The sequence below is a fragment of the Saccoglossus kowalevskii genome, chromosome 3 (assembly GCF_978046115.1).
Source record: "Saccoglossus kowalevskii chromosome 3, keSacKowa6.1, whole genome shotgun sequence".
Lineage (NCBI taxonomy): Eukaryota > Metazoa > Hemichordata > Enteropneusta > Harrimaniidae > Saccoglossus > Saccoglossus kowalevskii.
Genome location: NC_140643.1, coordinates 32095832 through 32122939, shown reverse-complemented (window position 1 = coordinate 32122939; position 27108 = coordinate 32095832). Strand labels below are relative to the sequence as shown.

Below are 27108 nucleotides of genomic sequence, written 5' to 3'. Positions count from 1 at the left end.
TTTATTACACATCCACCATAAATAAAATGTTTATTCATAAATTGTTGTAAATCAGTTTTTATCCATTAAGGGTATCAACATGTTGGCAGTTCCTTTTGTGAAAAAAAATCAATAAAATTTGAACATAAATGTTTCTCAGGCCTTTGTATAAACGTGACACAGGATTACTGATGCATGTCAGTTTGTGATTTAATTCTAAATGGCTACCATATGTTTTCCCAAATAAGGATGAGGCATATGCATGTCAATTAGTTTTTCATTTCAATGACCTTTGACAGACTAGTGACCATATTTCAATATAGGTCAGTTTTATACAAACTTGGCTTTAACACCACACATTCATTCCCGTGTGATTGATTGGTTTTGGGTAAAAATCCATGAATATAATTAACCTAATTTGCATAATGATTAGTCAATTTTCTGATTTTCCACTGATATCTCAAGTACTAATCATCACATTTCAATGAAACTTACTTGGACACGAAGGACAATGAACAGACAAAATGTGAAATCAGATCATATTAATTACCTAATTTGCATAATAATTTTGGTTCTAATCACATTTCAATGAAACTTTGTACATAGATGGTCTGTGACAGTACTTATCTTAATTCAATGAAAGCTTGGTACATATATACTCTAACACAATGTGACGATCTAATTAGTATTAGGTTTATATACATCTAAAATAATTGCCTAATTTGCATAATAATTTACTTTTCAGCTTTTCACTAATTTAGTTAGGATTAATTCATCACATTATAATGAAACTTTGTACATGTGCACCCTGAAACAAAATACAGACCTAAATCTATGCATAATAATTGCTTAATTTGTATAATGGTTCATTGAGGTAGTCCACAAACAGGATTAGTTTAATGGTGATAAACATGCATATTGATTATCTATTATTAGCATATTTCTGATATCTCAAAAAATCAGATTAAATTGAATTTGTGGTTGAGATGCTCTGGAATTACTTAGACTAAAAACAATAATAACAAGTCATTGTCAATGACACGTCCCCGTTCCGTTCATATTTGAGTGACATGTACATTCAAAGCAGATCATGACCGAAATGCACCTGCATATGTACAACACATTGTGCTAAATCTGAACAAAATCCATCCATGCATGACTGAGATCCGGTTCTGGAATTGTGACTATTTGTGACATGATGTACTATGTGTGTGTGAAGTTTGAACTTGATCAATCCAGACATGTCTTGGATACGGATCCAGAACTGAATTCTTTAACAAAATGGCCGCCAGTCGGCCATTTCGAACTTGATCCGAAAAAAAAAAGACGTGCATCAAGGTCCTATTATGTTTAATGTATGTACCAAATTTGAACAAAATCCATCCATGCATAACTGAGATACGGGTCCGGAATGGTGAAAATGTGCGATTTCAATGCATTTTCGGCCTTAAAGCGGCCGCCATTTGGCTATCGTTAATGAGATCATGAAACAAATGCACATACATATTTGTGACATGATGTACCTTGTGTGTGTGAAGTTTGAACTCGATCAATCCAAGCATGTCTCGGATACGGATCCAGAACTGAATTCTTTAAAACAAAATGGCCGCCAGTCGGCTATTTCGAACTTGATCCGAAAAAAAAAATGACGTGCATCAAGGTCCTATTATGTTTAATGTATGTACCAAGTTTGAATGAAATCCGTCCATGCATAACTGAGATCCGGGTCCGGAATGGTGAAAGTGTGCGATTTCAATGCATTTTCGGCCTTAAAGCGGCCGCCATTTGGCTATCGTTAATGAGATCATGAAACAAATGCACATACATATTTGTGACATGATGTACCTTGTGTGTGTGAAGTTTGAACTCAATCAATCCAAGCATGTCTCAGATACGGATCCAGAACTGAATTCTTTAAAACAAAATGGCCGCCAGTCGGCTATTTCGAACCCGATCCAAAAAAAAAATGACGTGCATCAAGGTCCTATTATGTTTAATGTATGTACCAAATTTGAACAAAATCCGTCCATGCATAACTGAGATCCGGGTCCGGAATGGTGAAAATGTGCGATTTTGATGCATTTTCGGCCTTAAAATGGCCGCTATTCGGCTATCGTTAATCGGATCATGAAAAAAATGCATGTGCATATGTCCCATATAATGTGTGATGTATGAGTGAAGTTTGAACTCAATCGGTCCATGCATGTTCGAGATACAGGTGATCACGGACGCACGGACGCACACAGGGCAAAACATAAGTCCCCGTTTTCGGACTGCGTCCGAACGGGGACTAACAAGCCATGCATGGCACAGTCCCCATTAGTTATCAAATTTAAGTTATATAGTTTTGTTTATAACCATGTCAGGAATATGATTTTTTAATATTAAAATGATTGATTTGTATCTGATCGTCAAACAATTACTTGTCCATATTGAGAGATATTGCTCTGGAACAGCATTCAAAATCAGCCATTTTGAATACATGTATATATATAACATGATGTATAACGAATATATAAAATTTGAATATAATCAGTCAAAGCATTTAAGAGATATGGCTCTCGAAGCTCAATCATTAAAACAAAATGGCCACCAGACAGTCATTTTGAATCTGATCTGACAAATAAAATGATATGCATCAGGAACCCGTAATGTCTAATGTATGTACCAAGTTTGAACGAAATCCATCCAGAAATGCCCGCCATTTTGAATAGGATCGTCAAACCAATATATCTGTCTGTCTATGACATGATGTATAATGAATATTTAAACATAATCGGTCAAAACAAGTCAGAGATGTGGCTCTAGAAGCCTATTCATTAAAACAAAATGGCCGCCAGACAGCCATTTTGAATCTGATCTGAAAAATAAATGATGCGCATCAAAAACCTGTAATGTCTATTATGTACCAAGTTTGAACGAAATCCATCCATAAATGCCAGAAATGGTTGATATTTGATGATTTTTTAGCACAAAAATGGCCATCATTCAGCCATTTTGAATAGGATCGTCAAACCAATATTTCTGTCTATATATGACATGATGTATAATGAATATTTAAAATTTGAACATAATCAGTGAAAGCAAGTCAGACATATAGCACGAGAACCACATTCATTAAAACAAAATGGCCGCCAGTCAGCCATTTTGAATCTAATCTGAAAAACAAAATTATTTGCATCAAGGTCCTATAATGTCTAATGTATACACCAAGTTTGAACAAAATCCATCTGTAAACAGCTGAGAAATGCTTGATTTTTATGATTTTTTAGCACAAAAATGGCCACCATTCGGCCATCTTGAATCAGATTGTTAATTGTAAGTGTCCCTTGATCTTCTATCCTTGCTTCAGTCATCTCCAACCTCGTTTAGTGACAGATTCCTCTATGTGAGCAATAATGCTAAATGGATCAATATTTACATTTGATGCCTGTGGAAAATAATGAAATGAACCAACGGATTAATAAATGCATACAACAAAAACTTTGCAACAAAGATGGCAATTAGCATTGATATTGCACATTATTCCATGCATTCATTATACATTCATACAATTATAACAATATTTGAGTTATTTACAGTGAAGTATGGCATTTATTAATCGTTGCCACAAGTCAGGCAAATTTCTCATATTCAGTGAAGATTAGTGTTTATAATATTAACAGCTGAAGATGGTTTTTAGCTATCAACTTTAGTTGACAGTAGAGCTATTCATATTCATGATTGTCACTCGTCGTTTATCTACATCAACTTTCTAAACATAGTTAAACTACACATGGCTTGCCCTGTATATGTAACGTTAAATTAATAATTAAAGCCCGTACACTACATCAGATTTTAATCAGATTGCGTTTGAAAGATCATAGCATAGGGTGGGGATATCATTTCATAAATGGAGTTATGGTCTACAATAGGTAGGGAAGACCACAGCATAGCGAAAAGTCATCTATACATACAGGTTAACCATACAATGTATATAAAAATAATACAAAAGTTACTCATAATGGCTCTTTAAAAAAAACAATCAAAGCATCAGTAGAGTGCGTATTATGTACAACAACACAGAAACAAAAGTGTTGAAGTTATCCATAATCTGATCCTTGTATTCGCAAAGACAACAATATTAATTTATTTATCATGACTGCACATCCTTCCCTATTAATACCACCACTGACAACTAACAGTTCAAGTAGATATTTGCTATTAAAATGTTGAATATTGAAGTTATTGAACCAAAAAATAAAGGTCGCCCTCTATTGATAATATTCAACATACTGTAAAACAATTTATTTTCACTGTTTTGAGCATATTCACTGTGTTTTAATTTCCAAAATTTGTCAAGGAAACAATGAGTTCTATTGTTATTTTACATGGTCATGTAGATTTAATTTAACAGATTTTACTTATCAGTGAAATTAAAACCCAGTGAATAATTAATACATTTACAGTAATTAGAAAATCAAAGAAAATAAATAATTTGAAGCTCTGTGAATCTTGGTACTTGCATATGGTATTTTTTCTAGGTCATACATTTCCCAACATACAAAATTTTAATCAATTTTCAGATTTTACACAAAAGATTTGGCAATCTTCTGAAGGGAAGTGCAAACTAAGACTATTTTGTGAATTTGTCATTAAAAGAGGGTGGTAAAAAGGTTAAATATTTTCTAGTATCTTTTCATTTCATTGGTTTCATGGAATACACTTACCCCGAAAAGTTCCAAAGAGCTAATATCATTTCTAGCCACATTGGCAGGACCTCTACTAATTATTCGTACAATAGCTGGCATCAACTGTTTGGTTCCAAATGATCCCTGTTTGTAAAAAGACAAACACAGTTTAACATCTATAAACTTGTTGTTCATAGATTCTAGGTACAATTTTGGAGGGGTGAATTTAGACTGGCAAAATCGGGACTTCTTTTTTGTTTTTGAAAAAAAATAATTTCAATTTAGCCTTTTTAACGTGATCGCAATAACTAGCGTGACTGCGAAAGAAATCCCGACTGGACGCATCTGCAGGCAACCCTTTGCGTTGAAATGAAAACTGGAGCAGATTCATTCTGTTGATTATGCTAATTAAAATATGTTGACTAGCATTGACAACGAGTGCAGCTGTATACGTCATCTCTTATCTATGTTTATAATAATGTACGTGACCTTTCACTTCTGAGGTCTCAGCGATTTTAAAAGATTAATTATTTACATTGGATATTTCAGTAAAAATGGATGAAAGTATCGTCGTTGCACTTAAAACAGTTAAAGTATTCATTTCTGCGATAGAATCGAGTCAATCTTTAAAAAGTCACTTTTACTTTCATACACCCACTCATGAATAATCAATGACATCATGAATAATTAATAGCGGTCAAATGTCCGCAGATGCGTCCAGTCGGGATTTCTTTAGCGATCACGCTGAAAGGATTAAAAGTACAATTATTTCATTTTGTAAAACGGAAAAGAAGTCCCGACTTTGCCAGTCTAGGGTAAATTTGACGTTGTAATATGTGTTATAAATTTAACAATGTGACAAAGTGATATTGTATTTAGGAATTTGTTGGCCAAATATAAATATTGACAATACATATCGGTACACTGCACTATCTAAATAACATCTCTACTCTAAACATCTGGGTTGTTTTCTAAACTGGGACATAAATGCATGCATGTACAAACAATTTTATTTTCATCCAAATTTGTAACTATCTTGTATAGTAAGAATACTGCTATTCAACATGATAAGACATTCTCCCTCTCATCTTCGGGCAAGGTAATAAAATGAAGAACAAGCTGACTGTTGCAAGATGATTGGAACTACTGAGGGGGTACTACATAAATAAATAAATCTCTTCAGCTGCAATAGTACAGCTGATATTTCACGTACCATTTCTGGAAGTATCATGAAAAAACTCCAGGCGTAAAGTTGTAAATCGTCCATAAATGCTTTAATAGTGTAATACAATAATCTGAAGAAAGCCTCGTCAGCATGTTGACTAATAATAAATATTTCATGGTCTTTCTTTGGAGTGAGGTATGCCAGAGCTGTTGCATTGCCATAGGTTGTAGTTAGACCTAACACAGTATGGATCTATAAAACAATAATAGACAATCAGTCGCAAGTTATTTATGAATGGCATGAAGTGATTTTGATGCATTTTTAACATGGCCACAGGATGTATGCGTGAAGTTTGAATATAATCAGTTCACAAATATCCAAGATACAAGAGGGAACACACAGACTTGCAGAGATCTAACTACAAGTCCTTGTTTTCAGACTGCACTCGCACAAAGACTGAAAATAAATAAACTTGTACCATCTAATTCAGACAAATATGGGTTTTGTTGCAGCATAAACTGATGTTATTCTTCAGTTATCAATAAACAGTGATGTCACTCTTCAGTTATCAATAAACTGATGTCACTCTTCAGTTATCAATAAACTGATGTCACTCTTCAGTTATCAATAAACTGTGATGTCACTCTTCAGTTATCAATAAACTGTGATGTCACTCTTCAGTTATCAATAAACTGATATCACTCTTCAGTTATCAATAAACTGTGATGTCACTCTTCAGTTATCAATAAACTGATGTCGCTCTTCAGTTATCAATAAACTAATGTCGCTCTTCAGTTATCAATAAACTGATGTCACTCTTCAGTTATCAATAAACTGATGTCACTCTTCAGTTATCAATAAACTGATGTCACTCTTCAGTTATCAATAAACTGATATGTCACTCTTCAGTTATCAATAAACTGATGTCACTCTTCAGTTATCAATAAACTGATGTCACTCTTCAGTTATCAATAAACTGTGATGTCACTCTTCAGTTATCAATAAACTGATATCACTCTTCAGTTATCAATAAACTGTGATGTCACTCTTCAGTTATCAATAAACTGTGATGTCACTCTTCAGTTATCAATAAACTGTGATGTCACTCTTCAGTTATCAATAAACTGTGATGTCACTCTTCAGTTATCAATAAACTGATGTCAACTGTGATATCACTCTTCAGTTATCAATAAACTGATGTTATTCTTCAGTTATCAATAAACAGTAATGTCACTCTTCAGTTATCAATAAACTGTGATATCACTCTTCAGTTATCAATAAACTGATGTTATTCTTCAGTTATCAATAAACAGTAATGTCACTCTTCAGTTATCAATAAACAGTAATGTCACTCTTCAGTTATCAATAAACTGATGTTATTCTTCAGTTATCAATAAACAGTAATGTCACTCTTCAGTTATCAATAAACTGTGATATCACTCTTCAGTTATCAATAAACTGATGTCACTCTTCAGTTATCAATCAACTGTGATATCACTCTTCAGTTATCAATAAACTGTGATGTCATTCTTCAGTTATCAATAACCTGCGATGTCACTCTTCAGTTATCAATAAACTGATGTCACTCTTCAGTTATCAAAATACTGATGTCACTCTTCAGTTATCAATCAACTGTGATGTCATTCTTTGTATCATAAGAGCACAGGCACATTCTTCTGTTATGACATAATATGTACAATTATCAGAAAACTGATGAACAACATATGTAATATATTGTATAATAATAATAAATAGTTTTACCTGAATTAAATCAGTAAAAAAGTTGCTTCCTGTATGCTCTCTGTATGCCATAGCAGATAATTTCAGGTGTTCCATTAGACCTTTTAACAAAATTAATATATCATTCTCAAATATACATAAAAAAACATTTTATTGTTGGAGAGCTTTAAATTTCCAGGTCTAGTACTATCTGAAACAGTCTGCTGTGAAATGCATGTATCAAGTCTGAAGCATATCACCCTTCACAATGCAACTCGTTACAGTGCAACATAATGCAACTTAATTAGCTGTTGCATCATTGATGGTGGTCTGCGTCTTGTAGGCAACACAAATTATTGTTTGGCACTACATGGAATCTGGAATTGAAGAATGTTTATTTTGGGTGGTCTGACGTACTTCTAGACATGTCGCATTCAGAGTTCACCAATCAAAGAATGGGATGTTGATGAGAAGACGAATAAATTATGTGTGCAGGCACTACGAGATGCACTCCCATAAAAAAATCATTATGAATTTGCCAAAATTGCGACAGTTATGTTGCATCATACATGTAAAAGTTGGTGTGCAAAAGGCTTCAACCTTTTCACCACCAGACTTTCATGCCCAAATTTATTCTACACTTTTTTCTCATATTCTTCAATATTTCTGAAAATGAACCCTAATTAACATACAAAATCTGTGTCAATTTTCAGTTTTGACTCAAAAATTTTTGTTATTTTGATCCCAATCTTCTGATGGAAATTACAGACTATAAACAGGACCATCTCGTGAATTTGTGATGAAAAGAGAGAACTGGTGGTGAAATATTAAAACTACAAGCATCAAAAACCATACTACACATTTCAGGTATATCCAGCGAATGTACCTTTTTACTATATTTTACATTAAACTCGTCAAAAATCATTGAAAATAAATTCCATACAAAACACCCAAAAAGTCTATTCAGCGAAAATATATTCTAGCTAAAACAAGTCATTGAAAATGACACAGTGTCCCGTTAAATTTTCGTGCTCGTCATATTAAAACAGAGGAGTTGTCGCAAGCGCGTCTTTGAAACTTGAGTCCCAAGTGGCGTATACAACAGATTATTTATTCACATCAAATTCGAACATGTGTTGCGTGACAACCCCTCCGGTTTAAGACAGCAAACAAAAACATAGATCAAAAGTGAAAGCATGTCCACGTTATCACATTTTAAACAAACAAGATGGCCGCCAGTTGGCCATATTTTTTTCATATTGCAAATTGAATTGACATGTACATGTATCCATTTATGACATGCTAAATATCAATGAAAATGATACATGGGTGACAGAGATAATATGGCCAAAAATAAAAACAGCTGTTATTCAGCTATCTTTGATCTGATTATGAAACAAACTGACATGTTGATGTATGTGCCAAATACGAATGAAAATGGTACATAAATCTTGGAAATATAGTAGTAAGGCCAAAAAATCAGATTGCTGTCAATTGACCATCCTTGATCCGATTTTGAAACAAATTGTCCTGGACATGTATCCTACCATGTATGTATGTGCCAAATTTGAATGAAAACTGACAAAGCATGTCCAAGATAAAAAACAAAACAAGATGCCTGCCAGTCGGCCATCTTTGATCCAGTTGCAAAAGAAATTGTCATGAACATGTATCCTATATAACATGTATAATCTATGGACCAAATTTCAATGAAAACTGACAAAACATGTAAAAAATACGACATTTTCAAAAAACAAGATGGCTGCCAGTCGACCATTTTGAATGAAAACTGACAAAGCATGTCCAAGATACCACACATAAAAAACAAAACAAGATGCCTGCCAGTCGGCCATCTTTGATCCAGTTGCGAAAGAAATTGTCATGAACATGTATCCTATATAACATGTATAATCTATGGACCAAATTTCAATGAAAACTGACAAAACATGTAAAAAATACGACATTTTCAAAAAACAAGATGGCTGCCAGTCGACCATTTTGAATGAAAACTGACAAAGCATGTCCAAGATACCACACATAAAAAACAAAACAAGATGCCTGCCAGTCGGCCATCTTTGATCCAGTTGCGAAAGAAATTGTCATGAACATGTATCCTATATAACATGTATAATCTATGGACCAAATTTCAATGAAAACTGACAAAACATGTAAAAAATACGACATTTTCAAAAAACAAGATGGCTGCCAGTCGACCATTTTGAATCGAATCGCTAAACCACTACATGTGCATATGTCCCACATAAAGTACTAGGCACATGCAAAGAATGAATGGAATCGATCCAAAGGATTCTGAAATATGATTCTGGACGGACTGATGCACGGACGGACGGACTTGCGGACAGTTGGGAACATGTATCATAACATGTATAATCTATGTACCAAATTTGAATGAAAACTGACAAAGCATGTCCAAAATACAACTTTTTCAAAAAACAAGATGGCTGCCAGTCGGCCATTTTGAATCGAATCGCTAAACCACTGCATGTGCATATGACCCACATACATGTAAAGTACGAAGCACATGCAAAGAATGAACAGAATCGGTCCAAAGGATTCTGAGATACGACTCCGGACGGACGGAGACCAAATTATAAGTCCTGTTTTCGGTCTTCGTCCGAACGAGGACTAATAAAGTATTTTACAGTTAAGGTGTAGGGTAATGATACTCACAAATAAATGGAGAATTTTATGTGTGTAAGAATATCTGATATCTGATTGCATATGGACAACTTGGCTATTTATGGCACTCAGTGACTGAAACACACCCTGTTGATACCTGTTAGATGGTATATTGTAACAGAATACCTTGACCTATTACCCCAGAAATTAACATTTATTATTTGTTTTGAAATTTTTTTTATAAATTTTGTATGTATACTAGTACCACTGGTTTTAAATAAACAAGCCATGCATGGCACAGTCCCCGTTAGTTGTCAATTTTAAGATATATAGTTTTATTTATAGTAATATAGCTGGAATATAACCATGTCAGGAATATGATTTTTTAACATTAAAATGATTGACATTTGTATCTGATTGTCAAACAAGTACTTGTCCATATTGATAGATATTGCTCTGGAACAGCATTCAAAATCAGCCATTTTGAATACATGTATAACGAATATATAAAATTTGAATATGATCAGTCAAAGCATTTTAGAGATATGGCTCTAGAATCCAAATATTAAAACAAAATGGCCGCCAGTCAGCCATTTGGAATCCAATCTGAAAAATAAAATGACATGCATCAGGAACCCGTAATGTCTAATGTATGTACCAAGTTTAAACGAAATCCATCCGTAAATGCCAGAAAAGCTTGATATTTGATGATTTTGTAGCACAAAAATGACCACCATTTGGCCATTTTGAATAGGATCGTCAAACCAATATATTTGTTTATCTATGACATGATGTATGATGAATATTTAAAATTTGAACATAATCAGTCAAAACAAGTCGGAGATATGGGTCTAGAAGCCAATTCATTAAAACAAAATGGCCGCCAGACAGCCATTTTGAATCTGATCTGAAAAATAAATGATGTGCATCAGAAACCTGTAATGTCTAATATATGTACCAAGTTTGAACAAAATCCATCCAGAAATGCTTGATTTTTAGGATTTTTTAGCACAAAAATGGCCGCCATTCGGCCATCTTGAATCAGATCGTAAAACAAAATGATGTGCATCAAGGTCCTATAATGTCCAACGTATATACAAGGTTTGAACAAAATCCATCTGTAAACAACTGAAAAATGTTTGATTTTGATGATTTTTAGCACAAAAATGGCCGCCATTTGGCCATCTTGAATCAGATCGTGAAACAAATTGACATGCACATGTATAATATTATGTATGATGTATGTGTGAAGTTTGATTGTTATTGGTCCAGGCATGTTTGAGATACAGGTCCAGACGCACACACAGACACATGGAAGCACAAAGGTCAATCCATAAGGCCCTGTTTTCGGACTGCATTCAAACGGGGACTAATAAAAATAACACCAACATATGGTAGCCAGTCGGCAATTTTGTATCAAAACACACAAAAACAACTGACATACAGTAATCCTATCATGTGTGATGTTCATGTATGATGTTCATGTATGGTGTATGTGTAAAGTTTGATTGTGATTGGTCCAGGCAATTCTAAGATACAGGTCCGGGCGCATGCACAAACGCACGGACACACACACGCACGCACATACGCACGCACGCACACACACACACACAGGTCAAAACATAAGTCCCCCTTTTTCGAACTGCGTCTGAATGGGGACTAATAATAATTAAGGATGCTGTACACGTTTTTGGTATTGATTTTCTAAACTGATATTTTCATATAAAATATTTACTGAACCACACAAAGCTATATATTGATGGAAAGCCTATTTCACATTGGATGTGAAATCAACAAGATAGTGTGTGTATGGACGTGTATAGTCACGTGATATGTGTGTAAACACAGAAAGCCATTTTTGGTAAAAAAAAATAATTGAACCAATGAATAAACGAATTTAGTGGAACATTGGCAACAAAACAGTATTCAGACGACGCTCACCACCATTCCGTGTTGATTGAGATATATATCTACATGATAGTTGGAGAAGAAATAATTATTTAGCAATGTTGAAAAAACAATGTGATCTGGTTCTTTCACAGGGAGCCCAGGAACTATAATCAACTGTAATACGCAGTCTCTATGGGGGGGGGGGGGGGTAGGAATACCAGCCGATACCCTAAACCACCACCGGTATTCAGAAATTAGAACGTAATTTTGAAACAATTAGCAAAATAGAAAAATCCCAGAGCCGCTTGAGAGGGAACATATCGAAGAGTGTCTGTGCGAAAAATTAGTATAATACGTCCACAAGAACTCAAGATCAAAGGCTTGCAGTTTCCGTGAATACCTGTTTTGTTTAACCGAGAAAACGGCAAAAACAACTTAGCAGCAACGTATCGTCGGCTAACTCAAAATCCATGTGTCCCTTGGATCAAAACAAACTCGTAACCACTAGTTATGGTATCTGTCTGTCATAATCACGTATATGTGTAAATATACGTGGTCACAATTAGTTATAAAGTACGAAATTATGCTCCCGAATCCAATAGGAAACACTGTTTCACGGCGTGACAAACCCACGTCAAAATGACGTCATGATTTACATATCCATTATTAAGTTGTGGGAGGAGACACTCCTTTTCTGGAAGACTCATTACCATACATTGCCCTCCATGGAAGGTCATTCTCTTGCTTTGCTGCTGAACCAATAACCGTGGCTGAACGCATCAACTACATTTTTTTTTACTACGCGAGATGTCTCGACGAAGATTTATATTATCTGATTTGAATGGCAATGAGAGGGAGAGAAGTCACAGCGAGTGCTGAACTGAATCGCTTGGGTTTAAAGTTGTCTGACTGTCGATTGGGCGGCGAATTTTCATTTTGTTTGTTCCGTTATTATTTTGTGGATTTGTAAAATAACCTGTTCACCATAAATCGTGTTTTCCGTTTTTAGTTCCCAAAACTGTTGTGACAAAATTAGTGTGATGATTCTTTTTCCATCTTCAACGCGTAACACATAGTACCAGAACAACTGCTGGCGGGGACTACTGCCAGTATCTTACATTCAGTTCACTTTCCATATCATGTATAACAAATCTAACTTCATTGAATCCGTCAAATTATTTATTGAGAATGTGAAGATTAAGAAAAATGAAACAGGTAAAACAAGGATGCTCACACACGCAGACGCGTACGTTTCTTTTACAGCTGCTTGTCTCAGGATTTACGTGTGGCCAAGTCCGGGGGCCAAGTGTTCACTTCCGACTCATTGAGTCCATGACACGTAATTTGGTCACGAAAACTAAGTCTGCCATGTGCTCAAATTTTCTACCTTCTGTTTATACCTCCATAGTCTGATCGCTTAACTCGGGGAAGGTACTAACGTTAGTACCTTCCATGATTAAATTTTCATAATAATCGCTTTACATACTGTCGACGTTCTTCCCCAAATTTCCTTGGATTAGTTTTCTTTCGTCACTGTCATAGTCGACACCATAGACGGTTTCATAGTCGACTGCTTGAAGAGCGAGATATTTAAAGAAATTAAATTTGTGGACGACCGTAAATGGCAAGCGTGTAAATTGTACCTCGGACTACTAATACTTGTATTACTAGTCTGAGCTTGTACTGAATGGAAGAGACTGTTTATATTTGCTATGGTTGGTGACTATTATGCAAATTATCTGTCTATTATGTCTTTGGCTGATTAATTAAAACATAGCTTTTTTTCCTACTGAGTGTTTGCTCCATGTAGTCCAGCATTAATTTTCATGTTAATTATCTTGTTTCAGCTTTTGTAAGTCAAATCTCAAATACTTTCTAGCAAATTTTGATGAAATTTATAACATAGGTACCTTTGGGTAATAAGCAGACATGGTTAGTACGGGAGCCATGACCAATATTAAGCAGCTAATTTAATATTGTCTCATTTCAGCTTATGTAAGCAAAATCTTCTAGCCTCTACATTTCTATGAATCACCAGCAAGACCAATGTTGATTTGGAATGACTTACCATGGTATCTAGCAGGTCTGAGAGTTGCCTGGGCATGTGGATGAATTTGACTAGCACTTGCTTTTGGTAAATTATCCCATGACACTTGGGGGTATTTGCAACTTTTATCTTTTTCATAAACTTTGTTGAACCTTGAAGATAAATAAACAAATATTTTAATGATAAATCATTCTTAAAATAATAAAAACATTACATTCATGTATTCAGTATACAAGTGAGCTGACCACTGAAAAAACTTTGCTGTCCTCTAAGAACAATAAAGCTCATATTCAATTTATAGAACAGCCAGGAGGTCAAATTTTCTATGAAAATTAACCAAAATTATACATAATTTTTTACCAAAATGACAAAAATATTTAGTAAAAATAGAGAATTAATGATATTATCATGAAATGAACGAATCTGAGGCCAACTCAAAGTAGCAATCTGCAAAACAAACTTGTCTGTCAAGAAAGCTACTGAGATATGCTGTTACATGTGAGGATGTTTACTGGCATTGAATTGTTTAAAATTCCCATGTATATAACACAATTACATGTAGCTCTACTGTTTTGGATACATAATCTAAAAACAATTTGATCCATAGTATAGTAGTAGAAGTTGGATTTAGGATATATTGTCATAAAATGAACATATATTAAAACAATTGGACTAGCTGCATAATAATAAAATAAACAAGCAGCCTATCGGCTGAGATAGCTCCGCTGTTAGCAATGCACATGGCAATTAAAGAACAGAAGATATCAATATAAATAATATCAAAGCAATGGCACTTGCTGTTTTTAACAAGAAGTCGAAAATATCACTTTTTACCAAAAACGACAAAAATAATCATCAAAATTAGATAATTAAAGATATCATGATGAAATGATGAAATGAACAAACCTAAGAGAGGTCTACCCAAGGTACATATACACCAAGTATCAAAGCATTCAGGCTTGTAGTTTTCAAGAAGAAGTCGAAAAATTAAAACATTGACACAGACGACGACAGACAATCACTCATATGATAAGCTCCGCTCGACAAAGTCGGCAATGGAGCTAAAAACATTCATTTAAATTAGATATTCAAAGTTAACACCATGAAATGATCAAATGTGAGAGAATTCCACTTGAGGCATCTGCATATAAAATACATGTATCAGGCAATTGATCAAGCTGTTTCAAAACGAAATCAATAATTTAAAGTTGTCAATGCCGTAAGACGACACACACATATTAATAATTTCACTCAGCTTTGTCTGCAATTCACATTTCAATGAAGAAAACATTGTAACTTTAACTACTCACCATTTTTTAGCAGTGTTCATAGCATCTAAAAATTGTTCTTCAGTGAAAGTGATACAGTTATGTTGTTTGATCAATATCAACTCATGATGAGCATCAAACTTAAATGTATTTGCTGCAGTCACAGAATGCTTTGATTCAATACGTCCCATACTATCTTCAGCTGTTTTACTGAAAATAAAAAACATTATTTTTATTTCTGTCATCGCCATATTGTTTTGAACACCAAAACAAGAACATTGACAGCTAAGTTGCTGACTGGTTTGTTAAATTTCAAAATCGTTAAATGATCAGAACTGGTTATTTTAAACCACTTTTTCAAAGGTACACTTGTATCGATCTCTAATTTTAACTTTAAAACACTTTAATTTACCTTTAAAACTTTTTATACATTCCAAGAATCTATTCAGTCGTATTTGTACCGGTAATCTGTTGTTTTTTTTGAACATTGCAATTTATTGTGTTTTGATGTAAATTTTGCTTTCTAACAACAAATGGTCCCACATGTAATGCATTGAATGTTTTTGTATCACTGATACTCAACCAGTTAAAAATTGTATTCTAAAAACTTTTAAATTAATATTTTAATTTAAAAAGTGATTTTAGAATTTTTATATTAGTATTTCAAGTCATGGACTAAACATAAACAGACCATGACTATCAAAAACAAATCTGGATGTTCTGAACAAAATAATAAATTTGAGGGTGTATATGGTTTACATACAAGCCATAATTTGTTACTTACGTTTTGTAGGCACAGAAATCACAGTCCTGTTTTGAGCTATTTATTAAATCGTCCACACTGTAAACAAAATCAGATTGTTAGACTCATTACAAACAATTATGTTAATAAAGTACATCTGTGTAAATCATGCATGTAGATCTAAACAGTTATTCTCATTTCATGAAGCAGAACAAACTACATTCTTCTTGCAGAGAGTCACGTGACCATGTTTGAATGAGCTACCCCGCTACATCGGCCCCACTTTGTTAAAAAGTTTCTGAAGGAATAGAAGACGCCCTCCGCTGGAAACATATGAGATAGAAGTGTAAAGATACAGAGAATACGCTGACAAAATGTCATCAAAGAATACAAAGGAAAAGGTGAAAAAACAGAAGGAAAAAGAAACCAAGGAAAAGAAACTTATGGAAGCCCACATGGCGTCGAAGACAAGCGTGAAGGAGGCCAAAAGGGGGGTTGTTAGGAGAATCGGGGTCCGAAAATGATGAAGTCTCAAGCTATTCTCTGAAAACTATCAGTAAACTGATCACTGATCTAAAATGAAGCACAGAGGCAGGTTTCAGGGATATAGCAGGAATGTTAATACGAATGGGGGAGGTGGAGAAGAAGTGCAGTGAATTGGAGGAAACGATAGAATACAGTGCAAACACCGGACGGGAAAACGCCCAGGAAATTGACCACCCGAAATAATATGGAATAACAAAAATCTTTCGATTGCTGATAAAAGATTTAATTACAAAGAATTTGATGATGTGAGGATTCACTATGTGGGGCAACTTTTCAATAAGAGGGGTTTTATATTGGATTGGAAAGAAATAATGAAACAAATTAAAGGTGTCCTAAAGCACATGTTTTTGAAATGGAATGGTATTATATCATCAGTACCATCAGGGTTAAAGAGAGGTGTGGGACAGGAACAGATGATTGGGGTGAAGTTTGTTGATTTACATATTTACTTAAATCAATGTATAGCAAAGCAAATTGTTAAGGGTTTTGTTTCACAAAGTTTTATTCCCCCCACGCTCGGAGGAGGGCATGGCTGGGAAACCATCTATAAATTACCATTCAAACAAGCCATGCATGGCACAGTCCCTGTTAGTTATCAAATTTAAGATATATAGTTTTGTTTATAGTAATATAGCTGGAATATAACCATGTCAGGAATATGATTTTTTAACATTAAAATGATTGACATTTGTATCTGATCGTCAAACAAGTACTTGTCCATATTGAGAGATATTGCTCTGGAACAGCATTCCAAAATCAGCCATTTTGAATACATGTATATATATATATATATATAAACACGATGTATAACAAATATATAAAATTTGAATATAATAAGTCAAAGCATTCAAGAGATATGGCTCTGGAAACCCAATCATTAAAACAAAATGGCCGCCAGTCAGCCATTTTGAATCCAATCTGAAAAATAAAATGACGTGTATCAGGAACCCGTATTGTCTAATGTATGTACCAAGTTGGAACGAAATCCATCCATAAATCCCAGAAATGCTTGATATTTGATGATTTTTTAGCACAAAAATGACCACCATTCGGCCATTTTGAATAGGATCGTCAAACCAATACATGTATATCTGTTTATCTATGACATGATGTATAATGAATATTGAAAATTTGAACATAATCAGTGAAAGCAAGTCAGAGATATGACAAGAGAACCGCATTCATTAATGCAAAATGACCGCCAGTCAGCCATTTTTAATCTTATCTGAAAAACAAAATTATTTGCATCAAGGTCCCATAATGTCTAATGTATATACCAAGTTTGAACAAAATTCATCTGTAAACAGCCGAGAAATGCTTGATTTTTAGGATTTTTAGCACAAAAATGGCCACCATTCGGCTATCTTGAATCAGATCGTGAAACAAATTGATGTGCATATGTATAATATCATGTATGATGTATGTGTGAAGTTTGATTGTGATTGGTCCAGGCATTTCTAAGATACAGGTCCGGATGCACGCACAGACACACACATGCACGGAGGTCAAAACATAAGTCCCCGTTTTCGGACTGAAAGGGGAATAAATAACAATAGATACTAAATTGAGGGAATTTCAATGGAAAATAAACCACAACTTTATAATGACAAATGTAACTAAATAAAATTTTGCCCCAGATTTGCCAATCTAAAATGTGTACATTTTGTAAAGGGGAAGTGAAAACAATTATGCACCTTATGATAAGGTGTCCTCTTGTTCAGTTGTTTTGGAAGGCATTTTCTGAGCAATAGGGAAAACATACAGGGTTGAGAAATACTTTATCTGATGAAACAACTCTGCTGGGAGACCCACATGAGTCATTGTTGCTTAATTTGTTATTATATCTGCAAATGTAAAGGAAAAATTCCACATTTCAAACATCTTAAACCGTTTGTTCAAAATATTCAGAACACTGAATATGTTATTGCCAACAAAAAAGGGAAATTAAATGCACATAAAGAAATGGGGTAAATTTGTAAAAGTATTTCATATGAGATTTACGTAAAACTGAAATGTATTTTTTAAATAAAAAAAAAACATTCTTCTTCGATCTTGTGATCATCATAATGAAAGGATCCTCTACTACTGCAGTGTTTAATGCTGTCACACACAAATGGCGCCACCCGGCAACCATTTAGAAACAATGAAGTAGGTACAGGTGACACCAATATAAAATAAATATATGTTACACGATAACAATGATTTAATGCTACAATGTAGCAACCTTAAATAAAATATAATTCGCACCATTATCACAAATTGGTGCAACAAATTGTACATTTTTATATACTTTTCTATAATTTATTTGCTAATTTTAAATAAATGAACATTATATCTTATTGGCAAGAGGTTCTGAACAAAATTTTTGAAAAAAATGTTGTATTACTGGTAATTTTAATCATTATTTTAATCATTATTATTCAAAACATTTAAATGCTGTGTTTATTAGATGAAAGCATTACCCAGTAGTACACATTTTAATAAAATTCATACATAATCTTTGCTCTAAAGCCATGTCTATAAATAGATGTGTTATTGAACATTTCCAAAGAAAAAAATTATAGTGCAAACGCAATAGAAAGCTTAGAAAGAACTCCCATGTGCTGAGAGTATTGGAGACACATTAAATATAATTCAAAATTACTTGTCATAGATAGTGATAGTGATGGAAAAGCCGAAAACTAATAATGCAAATCAGAAAATAAATATGAACAGATTTTAATGGAAAACTAATGAGGTCTGCGCAATGTAACAGACCATCTATGTACCAAGTTTTATTGAAATGTGATTGGAACCAAAAAAAATTATAAATTATTATGCTAATTAGGGAACTAATATAAACAGATTTTAACCCCAAACTAATCAGGTTTGTCCTAGAGCATCTTTGCACTGAGTTTCATTGAAATGGAATAATTAGTACTTTAGATATCAGTGTGATAGCTTAAAAGTGGTTAATTATGTAAATTAGTAAATAATATGTACAGATTTTAACCCACAATTGTCTATTGTCCCACAGCATCCATGTACAAAGTTTCATTGAAATGTGATGATTAGTACTTGAGAAATCAGTGTGAAAGCTGAAAATTAATTAAATATGCAAATTAGGTAATTAATATACACAATTATTTACCCTAAAACTAATCAGGTCTCTTGATAGTCCTAAAGGATCTATGTACCAAGTTTCATTGCAATGTGATAATTAGTACTTGAGATATCTGTGGAAAAGCTGAAAATTAACTAATTATGCAAATTAGGTAATTAATACACACAAATATTTATCCCAAAACAATCAATCTCTGCATAGTCCTTGAGGATCTATGTACCAAGTTTCATTGAAATGTAATGCTTACTACTTGAAACATCAAAAGCTGAAAATTAATTAATTATGCAAATTAGGTAATTAATATGCACTGACATTACCTTAAAAACTATCAGGTCTGTGCAGTGTCCTATGACATCTATGTACCAAGTTTCATTGAAATGTGATGATTAGTACTTGAGATATCAGTGGAAAAACCAAAAATTGACTAATCATTATGCAAATTAGGTAATTAGTAATTAGGTAATTTTTACCAAAAACTAATCAAAACCAAGCATTAGTTCAGAGCATCCATGTACCAAGTTTCATCAAAATCCAATAAGTGGTTCTTTAGATATCAATGGAACAGCTAAAAATTAGCTTATTATCATGCAAATTAGGTAATTAATATGCATGAAATTTTACCAAAACCTAATCAAATCTGCGCATTAGCCCAGAGCATCTATGTACCAAGTTTCATCAAAAACTGATGTATGGTTCTTGAGATATCAGTGGAACAGACGGACACACATACACACACACACACACACATACACACACACACATACAGACACACTAACTGCAAAGACTCCCATTTTGTGCTTCGCACATGGGAGTCAAACACCACCTTATTATGTAGCATCTACAATGTTTAATTTCAACCACAGTCCCTTAACACGGTGTTGAGGGACTGTGTTTCAACCAATCAAAACACTCCCACCACTCCCATTAAGACATGCAGCCTTTTCTGCACCTGTCTTTACTGTGTTTTACAGTGCTCCCAGTTTAAGCAACCTTTACACTAAGGACTCCAGTATATCAGTGGATATACTTTATTGATGTAATAAACTACTCAACATGTTTATTGCATACAATTCTGATGATTGATTTGTTTGCTTAGTCTGGCATTTCGTACTTATTTCGAATACAGCCCAGTAACAAATCATAATGCCACAACGAAATTGGAAAAAATAATGCAGGTTTATTCTGTGAAAGAAGATAAAATTAGACAATGACGTCCTATCAGATTAAACTGGACCCAAATGTACATACTTGATAACAACAAAGTAATATAAAGTGTATAATATAATAGACACACATGAGTTAAAAACAGGAAGGACATTACAAAAAAAAATATGTAATTTCATTAATTTTCACAAATTTAACATTTTTTATGTTACAAGGACAACATGAAATAGGAGGCATTTTATCTTTGTTAATCCCATGCTGCCAGTACTGAGAAATAGCATATAACAATAATATAATAAGTGAATTATTATTACGCAGGTTTATTGATGTTCCATCACTGGACGTTTATTTTTGTTTAAATACGATCCGAGTTTCTTCATGCATTTACATAATATGGAATCATTCAAATGTTATTCCCATTCATTATGTTACAATATATGATAATTTTTATTTTAATATAATGATTATTAAAGATGATTGGGTTTAAAGTGAATGTGAGTCATAGTGTAAACTATGTGGTACTATTGCTGGGCGAAATGTACTTGGTACCTAAGTTGTCGGATTTAATAGCCAACTTCAACAAAATAAACATGCTATTATCAGTATAAGTTAAGCTGAGCGTTTATTTAAACTACTGTAGAATACTTTATTTTCACTTGGAATTTATTTTCGTTATTTTCGCTGAAGTGATGATTCCATGAAAATAAAATCCAGTGAATATACTTTTTTTCCTATATTTCACATTAAACTCATCAAAAATCAGTAATAATAATTTCCATACAAAATGCCCAAAAAGCCTTTTCAGCGAAAATTAATTCCAGCAAAAATAAAGTATTCCACAGTATAAACAGGTATGAAACAGGCTATATATGTACTGTTTTTGGTCCACATTAGGAATCTTGAAAACTTTTTTTCAACTTTTTTTTCCAAACCTGATCACCCTCCCTCCCAAAATGAAAGGAAGTGTTTAAAATTGACTGATGATTAATTATAGACAGAGTTTGACACATATGTGCTATTAAACATAAGAGCACATGTCAAAAATGTTTGAGAGCAAGGTAACTGGCCGTAAATTAAAAAACACTATTTAAGAATAAGAAATATTGAAATCAAAGTAAAAAACAGTTACAGTAGTACTCACTATCTTTTGACGTCTTTATCACCTGATACACCGGGTCTCTTCGCTCGCACTGGATTGAATATTGTGTTCTCATGTGTATATTTGTTAAAAATAGATATAATATGCTGTGAAAGATAAACATTTCATAAAATTATAGTAGTTGCCATGGGAACCAACATATACACACTTTCCATTCCAAAATAATATTCGTTTTGACATAACACAAAAATGCTGTTTTCCATGTAGGAATAACAAAGATGCAGTTTTTCATGAATAAATAGAAAAAACTCACCTGGTCAAGAACCTCAGCATAAAGACTTCTATTATTATTCAACCATTTCAGAACTTTTGGCTTGAACGTATTTGATATAACAACTTTTCCAGAACTCCAAGTAATATTATAAATATCAACAAACTTGTTATAAACATATCTGTTTGAAAAAAGGTTATCAAAATAGGTGAACTGTGCCATGAGAAATTAGCTACCAATGTTATATACTAGTATTGTATAGTCATTTAATTTCACCATTTTGATGTTCTGAGCATATTCACTGTGTTTTAATTTCACTAATTTGTCAAAGAAACAATGAGTTTTATTGTTATTTTACATGTTCACATAGATTTAATTTAGCAGGTTTTACTTATCAGAAAAAATAGCGAAATTTAAAGCCCAGTGAATACTGTAATTAATGCATTTATAGTACAAATGTATATATAAAAAAAAATAATACATGGTCGAATCAAATTTAAAGCGCACGCGCAGGAATTGAGTCCCAAGCAACGATAACAACACACTCTAAAAATGCAAAGGTTCATGGGTAGATGCTTGTTTGTAAACAATGACACGCTATGGCCATCTGACGCATGCACAGGTGACGACTCCCCCACTTTAATATTGCAGACTTTTATACACGACAATAATCCTGGCTGTAAATAATTTGCATACAGAGATCTCCTACAGGGTGCCTAGCATTGCTGGGAATTCAGGGTAATCTACCCCATAAAAATTTATATTCTGTTATTTTTTTAATCCTATATTTTATGCCACGGGGGATTTATTATTGTTGTTATAAATCACCACCATCAAAATTAAACAAATCTAGTTAAATTTAGTGGTTATTTACAATAGCGAATAAAATTTTGCAATTTTTCTAAATAACTACATGGTAATAAAACAATATTCCCTACCACTTGTACATCCATTATTCAAGCATCATTGTAGAAAATTATCATACACCACCAATTAACAACATTTATCTTAACTTAGTAACTTTTAGCGAATATCTGAATCACAGATCAATTATTGTAAAACATGTTTTTTTAGCGAGCACGTTAAGATGTCACTAATTAGAATAGAGTATATTGTCACAATCAGATTATTGGCACTTTTGCTAAATTAAGATTTAGTTAATTCATGCATTGAGTCAAATTTGTTAAAATCTAAATATCTTTAACCCTCAAACATATTAAAATACAATAAAAACAAAATTTACATTTTTTACTTACATACAGTCTTTATTAGTAGATAACTGCCATCTCTTCATCATCACATGTAAGTACTCAATTGATAAAACTTCATCTAGTTTAAAATGTAAACAATTTTGTTTATACCACTCCTGTTAAAAATAGATAAATATAAACTATTTAAAAACTATATGAAATAAAATAAAGAAAAAAAAACTATTTATACATATAAACTATACACTTGAAATAGAAATGAATGCCACAGCATCTCATGCAAGTTTAGTTAATTGCAAAAATCAATTACTGTATTGGCTCAATTAGAAAAGAATCTCTAATAGAAGTGCATAAAAACAAAACATGCAATTGTTATTGTGTGTACTGAATCAGTAAAATATTGCTTATTTTGACCATAGAAACATGCATGAACATGTAGCCATGGGAGCCTCCCCCCTCAAAAGAAAAATACAACCATAATGAATTGGTAGACAAAATAAATACAAACTAAATATGCCTTTCATAAATTATTTTCTTTGTTTTAATATCAAATAAAAAATAAATTGATTGGATGAAAAAATTAAAAAGCTAAAAAACAGTGGTCTGTCAGCTGCAAACTGTATTTTTTTTTCAATATGATGATCATAAATGGAACAGCACATATACAATAAACAGTTTAATTTCCCTTGCCAGGAAATGTAATATTTTGATGATTCAATGGTGTTTGCAGGGAGAAATTCTCTCAAAAATCATTTTAACACCACATCTATAGGAGATTTCAAGGTTTTCACTGATTTAGCAAATATTTGTCACATGAAATATACACCAATATATAGTACAAATAGTTTATTAATGACACAAAACAAAAGTAATGTAAATGTTTATTTACATTACTTTATTTTATTCGGCAAAACACACTTTGGAAACCATAGAAACAACACTAACATGTACACAGTAATTGAATACCTTTCACAATGCATGAGCTCACAGTGTGCCCCCCCCCCCCCCCCCCCCCAAAGGACAGCACCATGACTTCATAAAATTAGAAATGAAAAAATACTGGTAAATTGGAAATCAAAGAATCAGCTTTACTCATAATATGTAAAATAGCACCATACAATTGATAAAGCTACAAATAAAGCAAATAAGATAAAATACAAATTAACCTTTTCACCACCAGTTCCCTCTTTTCATCACGAATTCACAAAATTGCCCCGTTTATAGTCTGCACTTTTCTTTCAGAAGATTGGGACAAAAATATCCAAATTTTCCAAGTAAAAACTGAAAATTCCCAAAAAATTCCCAGAAAAATTGAAGAAAATATGAAATCAAAGAAAGCTTAGAAAGAACTCCTGTGTGCTGAGAGTATATGGAGACACATTAAAATTGATTGAAAATATAAGATTTGCCTTTTTATACAAGAAGCTTGGCAACTAATATTTTTAGATGTATTTTTCAGTACAATTAATTCCAGAGCACCTCTGTGATGAATTCAATTTAAATCTGATTTTTCTAGATATCAGAAATAGGCTAATACATATAATCAATATGCATGTTTTCAACATTAAACTAATCATGTGTGGAGATTACACCCAAATGAACCAAATGAAATATTATACAAATTAAGCAATTACTAAGCATAGATTTAGGTCTGTATATTGTTTCAGGTTGCACATGTAAAAAATTTCACTATAATGTGATGATTAATACAGACTAAATTAGCGAAAAGCTGAAAAGTTACTTATTACTCAAATTGGATAATTATTATCAATTAAGGGAAACTATGCCAGAAGTGAACAGTCCTTAGGCCTTCGCTGAAATGCCTTTAGAGTTTGTTGACTGTTGACAGTCTAATGTCAGACATATGGATCCAGAAGTTGATGCTTGATTAGGATCATCTTGTATTTGATCGTCAAACAAGTTGCAAATTGCGGACACAAATTGCCCAAAATATAACAATTTTTGCCAATAATAATTTGTATTAGTACATGTTCCAAGTTTCTCTGTTTTGATCAATTAGTCATACACATGCAATCACCATGAACTGTGCTCACATAAGTGTGATCTTGATTCAGTTATATATTTATTCAGTTTCAGGGCAGAATAACAGGTCTTCTAGTACATTCCAATCAGCAAAGAAATTACCTAGTTAAAGCTTCGTAACGTCTCAGGTTGTACTCATTGTTCTGTGCAACAAAATCGCCATCTTTGCTCATACGAGAAACATATTTTGCGCATGCGTGGCGCGACGACCACCGCCCTTTAAGGACACTAAATGCATCACAGAGACTGAAGATCAACACAAGATATGAGAGTTATGGACAGACAGCTTTGAACTTTATACTCACACGTGTGTGGGTCACAGACGACGAAATAATTTTCATTTTTTTTGGACCGACACTCAACGACTGTAGCGTGCGCGTAGTATTACATGTAGCTAATACCAATTGAAGAAGGCAACAGCAAACCACAATTACAATCACAATCAATAACAATAAAACAGTTCTCCTGTGTTTGAGTACTATCATCATGTTTCCGTGTCCGCTTTCTCATGTACTGCTACGACCGTACTACTATGACATCGCATACTACGATGAATGTAAAACGTGTCGTTGATAGTTACAGTCTAACTTGTTTAGAACATTGTGAAATGGAGCTTTCTGTGTAGCACATCCTCATGTGTACACACATGCAGTTTTAGCTCCATAAATCATGAACAATGGCGTCATTCCGATCACAATGTAGGTCAAATCCTGAGGCGCCCTCTCTCGTCGTTGATTTTCACTTTAAAAGACATGTGAGCTCGCTGAAAACAACGTTTTTATGTCTTTACTAATAAATAGTACGTTGCAAGTACGTTTTTTAAATTTGTTAACTAATTATATAACTCGTGCATGCATTGCAAATACAGCGTTTTTTTTAATTTTTTTACTAATTAATAAGTCGTGCATTACAACTATTTTTTTTTATTTACTGATAACTTCGACCTTGCTAGTAACTGAACGTGTGTTTATATTTATTCGGTGATAAGTCATATGGTGCAAGTACGGCGTTTTTATATTTCGTTACTTATAACTCGTACGTTGCAAGTATGGCATTTTATATATTTGTACTAATAAGCTCGTATGGTGCAAGTACGGCGTTTTTTTTGTTTTTGTATATATTTACTAATGACTTGTATGTTGAAAGTACGGCGTTTTTATATTAATATCAGTAACTCGCGCGTTGCAAGTACGTTGTTTTTTATATTCTTGACTAATAACTCGCACGTTTCGGGTACGGCGTTTTCATATTTATTTATCAATAACTCACACATTGCAAGTACGTTTTTTATATTCTTAACTCATAGTATATATACTTACATGTGTGTGGGTCACATGCGACGAAATAATATTTGTTTTCGGAACTGCACTCCAGGACTTTAGCTTACTAGTAGTGTTATACGTAGTACTACATGTAACCATTATCATTTGCAAGAAGAAGCAAACCACAATCACAGTCAATAAAAATAAAACCGTTCTCCTGTGTTTGAGTCTGTCAATAACCGATGTCATTGTCGTGGATTAGATCTCCCGGGTTAGATCTCCGGTTCCAATG

General features: G+C 33.3%; 1 protein-coding gene across 1 annotated transcript; it reads right to left on the bottom strand.

The window, feature by feature from the left end:
- Positions 1-26271, bottom strand: LOC102808724 (uncharacterized). The gene is made up of 11 exons (XM_006820436.3): positions 25860-26271; positions 23560-23669; positions 22346-22484; positions 22075-22178; positions 16163-16219; positions 15421-15588; positions 14132-14262; positions 7576-7655; positions 5863-6066; positions 4689-4793; positions 1-3409 (listed from the first exon to the last, which is right to left on the bottom strand). The coding sequence occupies exons 1-11, from the start codon at positions 26040-26042 to the stop codon at positions 3332-3334; spliced, it is 1359 nt and encodes a 452-aa protein (XP_006820499.1). The 5' UTR covers positions 26043-26271; the 3' UTR covers positions 1-3331.
- Between the last annotated feature and the right edge of the window lie 837 nt (positions 26272-27108).

Excerpts from the sequence above, each read along its gene's own strand:
- LOC102808724 (XM_006820436.3), bottom strand. The coding sequence starts at position 26,042 with ATGATGATAGTACTCAAACACAGGAGAACTGTTTTATTGTTATTGATT. Across the intron at positions 16,220-22,074 it reads GATAAAGACGTCAAAAGATA|TGTGGACGATTTAATAAATA; the intron begins GTGAGTACTACT and ends TTTTGTTTACAG. Across the intron at positions 4,794-5,862 it reads TCATGATACTTCCAGAAATG|GGATCATTTGGAACCAAACA; the intron begins GTACGTGAAATA and ends TTTTACAAACAG.